At 48.6% G+C, this 12,604-nt stretch overlaps 1 protein-coding gene across 1 annotated transcript in view; it reads left to right on the forward strand.

Annotated features, from left to right (window-relative positions):
• Positions 1-12,604, forward strand: part of TTC7A (tetratricopeptide repeat domain 7A) — a 159,963-nt gene that overhangs the window by 129,925 nt on the left and 17,434 nt on the right. The window contains exons 16-18 of the mRNA XM_007944399.1: positions 972-1,088; positions 4,385-4,482; positions 6,463-6,597. Of these exons, the coding sequence (XP_007942590.1) occupies positions 972-1,088; positions 4,385-4,482; positions 6,463-6,597 (350 nt within the window). The remainder of the gene's footprint in view (positions 1-971; positions 1,089-4,384; positions 4,483-6,462; positions 6,598-12,604) is intronic.

Raw genomic sequence — 12,604 nt, forward strand, 5'->3', positions numbered from 1 at the left:
GTAAATTCAGTGAAAAGTCTTTTGGTAAAATAAAAGATGGCCCTTTTGTGTGAGTGTCAGGAAATAAAGTTTGCAGTTCAATTTAGGAGATGTTCTTTGAGCACGTATTATATTGCCAGCAGTATAAAAAGTTGAACTCTTCCTTTAGGCAGCCTTTTTACCAATTCCTTGTTTAGCCTCATTCATTGATTCTAAGTTGCTTTCTGGGTCTGTTTCTTATACAAAGCCCTATCCTGGGCACTGTGGGGCATATGAGTCTAAACATGGTATCTTACTCTTGCTATAACAGAAATACCACCAATGGGTGGTTTTAACAAACAAATTTTTTTTTCATGGTTTAGGAGACTGGAAGTCTAAATTTGGCACCAGCTCTAGGGGAAGGCTTTCTCTCTCTGCCAACTCTGGGGGCAGGTCCTTGTCTCCTTTCAGCTTCTGTTCCTTGGTTCCTTGGTGATCTTCATGGAGCCTGTATCTTCCCCTCTGTACCTTCCATTTGTGTATCTTTCTCTGTGCTTAATCTGCTCTTTTATATCTCAAAAAGCATTTGGCTTAGAACACACCCTACACTGATGTGGTCTCATTTCATAACAAAGAAAGTCCTATTCCCAAATGGGTTTATTTCCACAAGTATAGAGGTTTAGGATATATAACATATATGGCGGGGGCAGGGGGGGAGACACAATTCAATCCATTCGATCCATAACATATGGCCACGTGTTCAATGGTAAGCCATTTAGCTGAGGATGTGGAGACAGCGAAGCAAGACTCGTAATCACACTTGCCAGTGCTTCAGGGGATCCGGCAGGTTAGGGTATGCTAAGGGGACATGTGGAATGAGCAGGATGGCTACTGACAAATGCAGAAGGCTGCTTCATGCTTTGGCAGTCTGCTGGGGCAGACTCCCTTGGGGTCTCACCCTAGGAGAGCTGGATGAAACAGGCCCTCATTGACTTCCTCTCTTTCTCACCCAGCCTGATGTTCACCAAGGTGAAGCTGGAGCAGGTGCTGAAAGGCCCGGAGGAAGCCCTCGTGACCTGCAGACAAATGCTGCAACTGTGGCAGACTCTGTACAGCTTTTCCCAGCTGGGGTGAGTGGCTGTCATTGTCCGTTGGCTTACCAGACAGTGGAGGGCAGGGTTGGCAGGCATTGGTTGCCAAGCAACAGTCCACAGCTGAATGGCTGTGAGGTTTAGTGGGATGGAGAGGTGAGGACATTTGAATGTGAGAGTGTGGAACTTACTGGTCATGGGGCTTTTTACATTGATGATCTAATTTTAACCTCTTGACAATCCTCTGTGAAGTACATAAAGACCCTATTTAGCAAACTGAAGTTCAGAGGAATAAGAAAGAAGAGCGATCATTATTAACCAGCACCTGGGCCAGGAGCTGAGCTTGTTGCTTTATCTTATACATCAGCTGCTTATATCATACCCATCATCAGATTTTATGCTCCTACCAGTGAGGAAACTGAGACTCAGAGACCTTATAAAATTTGCTAAAGTTACTCACCTGGTAAATGGTGGTGCTGGGACTTGAACTCTGGTCTCAGGAGTCCCAGGCTTGAGCCTATCAATGCTGTCCTGGCTCCATTTGGAAGTTGGAAGATGAGCAGAAGTCTGGGGTCCCAAAAGACCACCACCTCCCCTACCACCCTCCATAGTCTGTCTCCTGCTATAGTCCCCAGCCTGGGCTCTGATTTTTTTTTTTCTGGGACAGAGCAGAGGACTCTTGTCCTGGCCATATCTGTAGAAGGTCTTTGTTCAAACCCAATGGGATGCCTGGACTCAGCCTGTCTGGTCTTTTCCTGGGTGCCTGTGGTCCCCACCCCTCCCCTTCTCTGGCATTACTGCCTTATCATCTCCCAGAGGCCTTCAGGAAACCCCACTTTGATGGGTATTTGCATTTTAACAGGGACTCTAGACCCAGAGGGCTTTAAAAGTCCTCAGAGCAAAATTTAGTGGTAAAATGTACAGAGGAAGCCCCCAGGACAATCTGACAGAGTAAAATGCCTTGGGCTGGGCCAGCCTCTGAGCCTGGAAGACACAGAGCAGAACAGGACCAGCTGGTGGAAGCTGCCAGGAAGCGGCTCTGGGATAAGAGGCTTTTCAGCTGAGTGATCTGAGGGCGAGGGCCAGACTCCAGTGTAAAGTAGACCTACATTCAAATCCCCCCCACACCCTACTGCCCCACCTTCATGCCCACTGCTGCCTCAGGGTCCTGGTACTAAGAAGCTACCTTTTGGCATCTTTTGGGACTGACCGTGGCTCTGAGGAGGGATGGCTCCCGGCCTGAAGTGGATAGGCAGTGCCTAACCTGGGCTGCTGCTTCCACAGAAGAGTGCCTGGAGCTGGTGGCCTGGAGAGGCAGAATGCACCCACATCTGGATGGCTGTGACATGGCCCCTCTGAGCTTGTCTGTCTCCTACATTTAAGGCCAAACTCCACCTCAGAGTCACAGAGCTGTGAGGCTGCCAGGTGATCTCCCCAGGAGCAGGGGCAGGGATTGTGGGCTTTGCCTTGAGGCCTACGTCTGATCTGAGGGCTGACTGAGCTCATCACATAGGAAGCCCCTTATGCACCTCTCCTGGGGACCTTCCACCCAGCTCCCCACCAAACACAGGGCAGGTTGGCCAAGTGGGCTACCTGAGGCAAATTGTTGGATACCAAGGGCTTTCCCAGGAGATAGGGAGGATTCTTTTCTGAACCTGGGGCTACAGAGCAGAGACCAGGGCTTGTAAAATCTAGTGTGAGGCAGCTAAGGATCAAGGCCAGGATCTATAGCCTGCAGATCTGACCTACCCTGCCCTGCCTCACCCCACCCCACCCAGCCTGTTCTCTCTACACCTCTAGCATGTACTCCTGCCGTCTTCTGCTAGGCTCCCTGGCACATGCCCTTTCTCTTCTGCTTGGACAAAGCTCATTAAAAAAACAAATCCAAGCCGGCAAGTCAAATCTGACTCACAGCAACTCTTTAGAATGGAGTAGAGCTGCTCTGAAGGCTTTCCAAGGCTGCAGTCTCTACCGAGGAGCCCTGATGGCACAGTAGTTAAAGCACTAGGCTGCTAACTGAAAGAATGGTGGTTCATCAATCTTTCCATAAGGATTTACAGTCTTGGAAATCCTATGGGGCGATTCTACCCTTTAGGGTCGCTATGAGTTGGAATCGACTTGATGGTAATGGATTTTTTTATTATTATTCTTTCTTAATCTTTACAGGTTGCCACATCTTTCTCCTACAGAGTGGCTGGTGGGTTCAAACTGATGACCTTACAGTTAGCAGCTGGGTGCTTAACCACTGCACCATCAGGGCTCTTAATTTTTATTGTGATTTGGGTGAAAGTTTACGGAGTAAATTCCTTTTCCATACAGCAGTTCATACACATTTTGTCTCATAAAGTTGACTGCAACTCCCCACATTGTAACAGCTCTCTTTGCACTTCCTCCCCATAGTTACCTCTCCCCTATGTCCTTCCCTCCCATGCACTCCCACCTCCAAGCTGTCTCCCTTGCAAATACTGCCCTTCTATTCTTGCACAATTTATCACTCCAAGGAGTATATCTACCTGATGTAAATGTTCACCCCATATGCCTGTCTTTTGTTTGGCTGGAAGCCACAGGAGTAAATTCATTTCCAGACCTGAAGGGTAGTTAGGGACCATAGTCTCAGGGATCTCACCAGGTTCTATCAGACCAGCAAACCTGGTCTTTTTTTTATGATTTTGAGTACCACTGGGGCTCTTTACAAACCCTGTAGTCTACTTCTAATGATCTGATTGTCCCCTGGGGCCCTGTCAGATTCCCTTTTTCACGGAGCCTCCTGTCATCAGCCTCCAAACTGCTTCAGCTCGGCCTTCTCCATTTGGGTCTTTGCTAATTCCTCCACTTGGGCTGTCTCTTCAAGAAGTCCCCCAGATGGCCTCTTTCTGGAGCCACACAGAGGTCCCTTCATGGAAGTGACAGGGGAAGATAATTACGAGAAGTCTTATCTGTGGTTTGGCTCCAAGCCATTCCTTGCTTGCCACTTATACGTGTTGTCTCATTTACTGCTTCCAATAGCATCCTGAGACTGACATTGTGCTCATCTTCAAGCTAGGGGAACTAAAGCTTGGAAAAGTTAAATAGCTTTGCTCAGGGTTACATAGCTAAAACATCATGTTCAGCCTCAGTGTTGAGCCGGATTCCAGGACTCTAAGCCTGATTTCACATCTTTCCTGTAGCTCTGATTGTCACTGTTCTTCCTAGTGGTCCTGACTTTGGCTCTGTGCTCAGAACTGGACTCAGCCTAGAGCGTCCTAGAGTCAGGCTCCCTCGTCCTCCCTGGCCAGCCATCTCCAGGTGATGCCCTTCCATGCCTCACTGGGCCCTGGCCCTCTCTTGTCTTCCAGTGGCCTGGAGAAGGACAGCAGCTTCGGTGAGGGCCTCACACTGAAAAAGCAGAGCGGCATGCACCTGACTCTGCCTGACGCCCACGAGGCTGACTCTGGTAAGGAACATGCTGGGGTGCCCCCTTCACATAGCCCCACAACCCACCCTCCTGGCCTGAAGGTACCAACAGGCAGTATGGCATCTTGGGAGAGCCCTGCCCAGCTAGCCAAATGCTACTGCTCCTTCATGCCCACTGCTGCCTCAGGGCCCTGGTACTAAGAAGCTACCTTTCAGTGTCTTTCGGCACTGACCATGGCTCTGAGGAGTGATGGCTCCCGGCCTAAAGTGGATAGTTAGGAGCAGGAGTGGTAGGCAAGAGAAAAACTTGTACCTCCTGTGGGTGGGAGTGAAGGCGGGGGAAGATGAGTGTGGAAAGATGGCTGTGGAACACAGAAACTATTTCTCCTTGAGGTAAAGTTTCCTAATCTCAGTAAATTGAGTCAAATAGAAAGGAATGGCTTGAGCTTATATTTACAACTCTCAAGTTCAAAGTGGACTTTTTCCTGCTAAAATCCATCCTGAAATCTAAGGCATAGGAAATTCAAATGAAATCAGGAACTGCAAATTCCCATTTTTCAACTTTTTTAAAAAAATGTTTAAAAATATTTTTGGTGAATGTTGTTCTTCACTTCTGTGGACATGAGGCAACCTGCACCTTCGTTTCCAAGTGCTGGTGTTGATTCCACAGCCAAACCTAGCGCTTTGCTTGACTTCATAGGCCCCTCTCAGGAGTGCCTGCGCTCTGTGCAGCTGCCTTCTTCTAGGAGGGCACAGCTACAGAGGGAGTACAGAACCTGTTTGGCACAAGCTGAGGTTAGCAGCTGCTAATGTAAAGGTTGGTGGTGTGAACCCACCCAGCAGCTCCACGGAAGAAAGGCCTGGATATCTGCTTCCATACAGATTACCAAGAAAACTCTGTGGAGCAGTTCTGCTATGTAACACACGGGGTCCCCATGAGTCAGGCCAACTTGGTGGCTGCTAACCACAACAGCCACCTTGCAGTTAAAAGGAGCCGTGGGCAGAGTTATTCGGACCCACTACTCTTGTCTTAAACTAACATTGCCCTGAGTTTATCAGAGCCGGTATTACCTATGAGAGTGACAGAAAATTGCTCGCATTTCACCTGCATGAGAATTGTAAATCTCAGCAGTTTACATATCCTGAGTAGGGCCCAGGACACCCAGAACCGCTGTGGGGAGAGGCTTCAGGGGGCACAGGGTCTGATCTGAGCTGCTACTCAAGAAACCTTCACTGTGCAACTGTGAATGGGGCTTTTTATGTGAAACAGTAACATATAAACGAAAAGTAAAAATAGCAAAAAGAAAAACCAGCCATAATTTAACCACCCCAACCTCTAGAAATGAATGGTCTTTCAAACTTTTTCCTATGCCCATACTTTTAACAAAAATGTGACCCAACTCTTTTAGAACCTGCTTTTTTCACCTAACTGTATAATGCAAGCATCTTTCTACATTGATATCCATATATTGTAATGAATACATAAACCAAAACCCAACGCACTACCATGGAGACCATTCTGACTCATAGCAGCCCCCACTGGGTTTCCAAGGCTGTAAATCTTCATGGAAGCAGAGTACCTCATCTTTGTTCCATGGCGAGCCTGGTGGGTTCAGACCACCAGCCTTTTGGTTAGCAACCAAATGCCTTAACCATTATACCACCAGAGCTCCTTGTTGTTGTTGTTGTTGTTGTATGCTGTCGAGTCGGCCCTGACTCATAGCGACCCCTCCTTAGGTTTCCGAGGCAGTATCACTACGGAAGTAGGATTGCCCAACCTTCCTTCCAAGGAGTGGCTGGTGGGTTTGAACCGCCAGCCTTCTGGTTAGCAGTCAAGTGCTTTAGCCACTATGCTACCAGAGCTCCTTCGTGACTACATAACCTTATTTGTATAATTATGCCCTTATTTATTTTTAATCAATCCCTATTGTTAGATATTAAGGTACCTTTTTTTCTCCCCCACTATTACAGGCAGTAGCATAGATTCTGCTGCTCAACCCCTTTCCCTCTTGCTCTGCAGGCTCTCAACGGGCATCATCCATTGCAGCCTCCCGGCTGGAGGAGGCCATGTCAGAGCTGACCATGCCCAGTTCGGTCCTGAAGCAGGGACCCATGCAGCTGTGGACCACACTGGAACAGATATGGCTGCAGGCTGGTGAGTGCTCTGGCCCCAGCTGCAGGCCACCCAAGCTTTCAGAGTCCTGTCTTGTCCTTTGGGGATATGAGGACCCCTGATGAGGTTTACCTGGGGAACAGAGTGCTTGTAGAAACGGCTAGGGGTCAGGAACCTGGAGCTCAAGTTCCAGCTTTCTCTTGTTTGCTTCCGGACAAGTCACTTAGTCCGTCTGGCTGTCGGTTTCCTCATCCATCAAATGGAGACATACCTGCCTGTCTCCCTTAAAGTGGTTCTGTGGCAGCAAATACACATATGAGAGGACTTAAAGTCATGAAATCCACTCAGATGGATAGTCTTTTTAGTCTCAAACACAGCCCCATCTCTCCTTCTTGGCCATCTTCTCCTGAATAAAACTACAAACCCCAGAGAGCTCACGGAGTAGCTAGAGAAGGAGGTGGGGCCTGGGGGCCTCAAAGGAAGTGGAGCCTGGTTCTGGAGTTCATTAAGGGCAAATAACTGGTGACAGTGAGGTTACCATTCAGGGGAGGTGACTAATTGGTGATAGTCTCTCCAGATAACTGATTGGTACCCTTGCCACCATGGAGTTTGAAGGTTTCTTTGTGTTGGGGAGGTAGGTTGAGTTTTTGAAGATTAGTGAATGTTGAGGAGACAGGCTCCATAAAGCCCCAGCTTCAGTCACACAGACCTAGATTCTGATACCAGCCACTGCTGGCCAGTCCCCATCTCTTTGGAGGCTGGTTTCCTCCCAGGCCTATAATGGTGGAATGAGCTGAGGGGGTGTGTTTGCACTGTGTGTGGCTTGGTAAGTGGTGCTGGACTTCTGTGGCTGTGTCGCTTGTCATCGTGGTAGGGAGGACATGCACCACAGATACGAGCACCCTTGATACCTCGCTGAGTGGGAATGAGGGACTCACCAGAAGGCAGTGTTTGAAACTTTAATCTGATGGTGGTATGAGAGGTCAGTTACAGCAAAAAGAGGGAGAGAACCAAGGGCACAGATGGTAAGTGCCTGAATGAACTAAAATGGCAGCAGAAGAGAAATAAAGGGGAAGATGATACGATAAGGCAGATCCTAAAAACATGCCCCTTGATCTCGTACTGCCCACATGACACTCTGAGCACAGGAGTGCCTCTTCATCCTTTTTCTGATTACTTTCCTATCTGTCCCTCCCCCCAAGGTGGTGGTGCTGGTAGTCTGAGGGGAGACAGAAAGTAGTAATCACTTACTGGAACTTGTGGATTTGGCAAGTCAGAGTTAGAATGTGCTTGTTAACTGAAAACTAAGATTCCTGTGACACGTATTTCACATGTGGACACATTAGTATACAATGTGCCACCCCCGTCCCCAATTCTACTGCTGAAAGTTCTGAATCTGGCAGGGGAAGGAAATTGAACAGGGATTCACAGGAAGGCTAGACATAGAAGCATTTTAATAATGTAAAGATTGCCCCAGTTAACACAGGAGAGTCGCTTTGATGTGAGAGAGATGTGGGGGCTGCACTCAACAGCTTATTGCATCTTAAGTAGAGAAAGGAAATGTTGAAAACTCAAAGGAATAATAAGCAAGGTACCCCTCTTAGGCAGAGATACCCTGTCTTCTAAGGCACTGGGGGCTCCCAGTGAGGCAGACTGAGGCCAGCACCTGCATGTGCCTTGGGTAGAAAGCTGCCCTAAACAGGAGCATCCCAACTTGAGGAAACGTGGCTGTGTTCCATAGTGATCCAATCCCAGAGCTGCATGCTGCCTACACTGGAACTCCCAAGGCCTGCCATTTTAATGTTTGCTTCGTTTACTACATCAGCAGATGAAAATATTTTTGCGTGTCACCATCCTGTTTGCATTTCTCAGACACACTGCTGAGTGCCAGAGATGCTATTATGTTCTGGTAAACTCCCAAGTAAGGTGAAAGCCCCTCCTGACAAGCCTGTAATTAGGCTTGGGAATATCAGTACAAACATATGCCTTTCAATAATTTGTGCTTAGCCATTCTTCTGTGGATATTATCCTAGATGTAACCTCACAGATGAGAACTGAGAACAGAATCTGAATGCTTTGAATGTGGTGCCAAGTAAGGGTTGGGCTGTGTGGTATTAGGAGGTAGGTTTGAGAGCATGTAACAGATCCAGAATAGCAGTGGCTTATACAAAGTGGACATTGTTTTTCTCTCCTGTAACAAAACAGAGATGACAGCCTTGGCTGATGTGATAGCTTTGCTCTCCTGGGTCCAGGGCCCCGGGCTCCTTCCTTTTTTGTTGTTGTTGTTGTTTTGGCTGTTATCCCTAGGATATCACTTTTACCCATGTGGTCCAAGATGGATCACCACATTCACAGTCCAAAGCAGAAGATAAACTGGCAAGACGGCATACCCCTCCCTATAAGGTCATGTCCTAGAATTTGCACACATCACTTCACAGCATAATCCATTGGCCAGAACTTAGTCACATGGCCAAACCTCATTGCCGAGGACTCTGGGAAACATCATTATTCTCATTATGCCCCATTGGAGTCCCGGGGTGATGCACCTAGTTAATACACTCAGCTGGTAAGAGAAAGGTTGGAGGTTCGAGTCTACCCAGAGGCACCTCAGAAAAAAGTCCTGGCAATCTTCTGAAAAATCAGTGTTAAAAAACCCTATGGAGCACAGTTCTACTCACACACAAGTCACCATGAGTTCGAGTCAACTCGACAGCAACTGACTTTTTTTTCTTTTTTAATTGTGATTTGGGTGAAAGTTTACAGAGGAAATTCATTTTTCATACAGCAGCTCATACACATTTTGTTTCATGACATTGACTACAATTCCCCACAGTGTAACAGCTGTCTTCCCACTTTTTCCCTATAGTTAACCTCTTCCCATTATCCTTCTTTTCTGTGCGTTCCTGCCTCCCAAGCAAACAACTGTGCAAACACTGTCCTTCTGTTCTCCCATGATTGATCAGATCACTCTAAGGAGTGTATCTACGTGATGTAAATATGCACCCTATATGCCTGTCTGTTGTTTGGCTGGAAGCCATGGGAATGAGTTCAGTTCCTAACATGAAGGGTGACTAGGGGCCAAAGTCTCTGGGGGTCTCACCAGTCTCTTATCAGACTGTAAACCAGGTCATTTTTTTATGATTTTGAGTTTTGTTCCACATTGTTCCATTGTTCTCCCACTCTATCCAGGATCTTAATTTTTTTTTTTTTTTTTTTTAACACGTCCCATTAAAAGTCAGGGATCAGTGTATAAGAAGGGAAGAATAGATTTGGTGGCAGCTACCATAGCCAGGAAGGGGGAGTGAGAAGGCCCTAGGTCTTCCATATGAGCGTGGGAAGGTTCCAGAGCACTTTACACTGTGTGAACTCTCTCCCTTCCTTTGGCCACTATCATTACCATCATCACGAGCTGGCATCTACTGAGTACCTGTTGAATGAAGGGCTGCCAGGAACAGATCACCAAGGCAATGCCCTCTCCCTAAACCCACCCCTGCCTGCCCCAGGTTAAGAATGTTGTCATCAGCACCCCCACTCCCACCCTCCTCTGCCTAATGATTCCACCAGCTGCAGCAAATTTGCAGGAAGAGGAAAAGCACCCTTTATCATTTTGGAATGGGCTAATCTCACTGGTCTGGCTTAAGATAAATTGCATTTCAATCTGTTTCAGCAGTTAAGTTCTATCATGAATTCACTCTTTGGTTGGGAAATGTCACATCCTTCCTCTCCCAACTCTTGTCTTCCCCTCCTCCCCCTTCAGGCCTCCCTCCCACTTCAGTGCAGTATGAGAAAGCCTCACAGGCTCTCCAATTCTCAGACACATCGGGAGTGCTGCCTTTTTGACAGTGGGGCTGTGAGAATTGGGGAGGCACCGTGCCTCATAGTGGCCCCAGGATCCTGAGGTCCCAAAGTGCTTTCCAGAGGAGTTGGCTGCCCCTTCCCCTCTGTTCACAGCCACTCACACCTATTGGAGGGGGCATTGTGCCAGAGAGAGGAAATAGATGTAAGGAGAGCTCACCTGCACTGGAGGCCCAAGGGATCATGGGCTGTCTCTGGTTGGGGGAAGCTGGTCCGAGTCAGCTCCCAAATGCCCCATTCATACTAGTGCCCTGGCTCTGCAGGTGGGCCTGTGGGTGGAGGCTATCGGTAGAAAGGCTGGGCATGTTGGAGAAACAGAGATGGGGCACCCAGGCCTGTCCATGTTTACTATATGGACATAGTTACGGGTATATTTATTATAAAATTATAGTCAAAGGAGAAACTGTTTCTTCCTTTTGGCACTTCACGCTCCTCTATACTTTGTGTCCCTCTTTCCACTTGTCTTTTCCTTGTCTTCCGTCACTCTCCTTTCTTTTACCAGATCTTTACCCTTCTCTCTCCTTCCTGTCTTTAGCCCCTCTTCCTTGCTCTGCCTGTATCTACTTCCCTCCCTCTCTGCCCATCATCCCCTCCTCCCAACTTCCTGAATCCCTAAAGAGAGCATACTCAGGACAGGAAGTCAAGATCCCAGGCCCACACAGCCTCCGACTCCCTCAGGACCTTACACAAATTATGTCCCTTCTCTAGGTCCCCGTGGTCTACACCAGGAAGGTAGAGGGTCTTAGATGAACCTGCAGAATCCTTTAGACCTTTGAAGTCTCTGCGTTGTATCACTGGTCTTTCTCTCTTGCAGCTCTCCTGGCCCTCTCCCTTATTCCTCCTTCCCTTCCCCTATGCTTACCTCTGCCTGATTCTAGTATCCAAATGCTCTGAGGGTCTGTTTATGGGAAAGGATACTTATTTCCTTTTGGGGGAAGTTTTGATGACTGCACTGGAGGTCAAGGCTAGCCAAGGCTGGATTCTTTCTAGGGCCTAACCTTATTTCCCTCCAGCCCCCTGGGGCCTCTGGGCTCTTACCCTGATGGCTCCCTCTCTTTTCTGAGGTCTCAGGGGAGGTTCTTCCTAGGGAGCATACCTCACTTGGTGAAGCCCCAGAAAGGCCTTACATGTAGCCTTGGGCTCTCCCTCACTCTGCTTAGCTCAAGGCCAGCCTGCAGGCAAGCCTTCAGAGGGCTGTGGAGATAGCTTGAGGGCAGTAAGCCCACCCCCAGCCTCAAGCCTGGAGTTTGAAGGAGAGGTGAGGAAACGCCACACTGATAGGAAGACTGGGCCAACTTGGTTCTGTGTGGATAGTTAAGCCAGGCAGCCTCAGAAAAAAATAATACAAGGAACTCTCACAAAGCTCTAGGGAACAGATGTTTTCCATTTGTAGCCTGCAGAGAGAGAAAGGCAGACACCCTAGCGGCACTGTGAGGGGGATGGTGGAGTAGAGAGAGATGGAGGAAAGAGAAGGAAAACGGGAGACACAGGCCCCCAGGCGGGAGAGGAGGGCAGGGAGGAAGATGAGAGGGGAGGGAAACCTGAGAGAAGGAGAGAGAGCAAAGGAGCTGTGGGAAGAAGAGGGGCCCCTTTGACATTACATCCCTATTTGCTGGGGTGCTGACGACTGCAGGGAAAATCCAATAACAGTGAAGGATCATCCATTCCTGGGCAGGCAGGCGGACAGGGTGTGACTGCAGGGCCCTGCACTCGGGGCCAGGAGGGAACAGATCCCGGTGACGGGTGGGCATGGTGCCACTGCCTAGGGAGTACCATGTTTGGTAAAATGACAGGCAAGGCCTAAGGGCAACTGCCCAGGGACACAGGCTAGGAAGAAGGGTGCTCCCTGCAGCTCTGGGCCTGTGGGTCTCTCTGCAGGGCAGAGGCCTGCCCTGAGCACACCCCTCAAGAGACCTCACTTCTCTGGCTCTGTTCTGTCAACTGGTTTCCTGCCTACATTGTAATGAGGCCCGTCAGAACTGAGTCTTCTGCCTATTTTTCAGGACATGTTCTTTCTGGTGTTTGGCCAGCCCGACAAGCCAAGGGCCTCAGAAAGGCCCAGAGCAGGAGGGGAGCTGGTGAGACTTCTGTAATTGAAATCTGTTGATGTGAAGGCACTGTGGATGCTTCTCCATTGAGGGAACAGGGGCCCCCTTGGGAGGCAGGGTGGCAAGTTGTAAACAGCTTAATGAGC

This window comes from Orycteropus afer, unplaced genomic scaffold (assembly GCF_000298275.1).
Source record: "Orycteropus afer afer isolate SDZICR_OR568_19922 unplaced genomic scaffold, OryAfe1.0 scaffold00124, whole genome shotgun sequence".
NCBI classification, from domain to species: Eukaryota; Metazoa; Chordata; class Mammalia; order Tubulidentata; family Orycteropodidae; genus Orycteropus; species Orycteropus afer.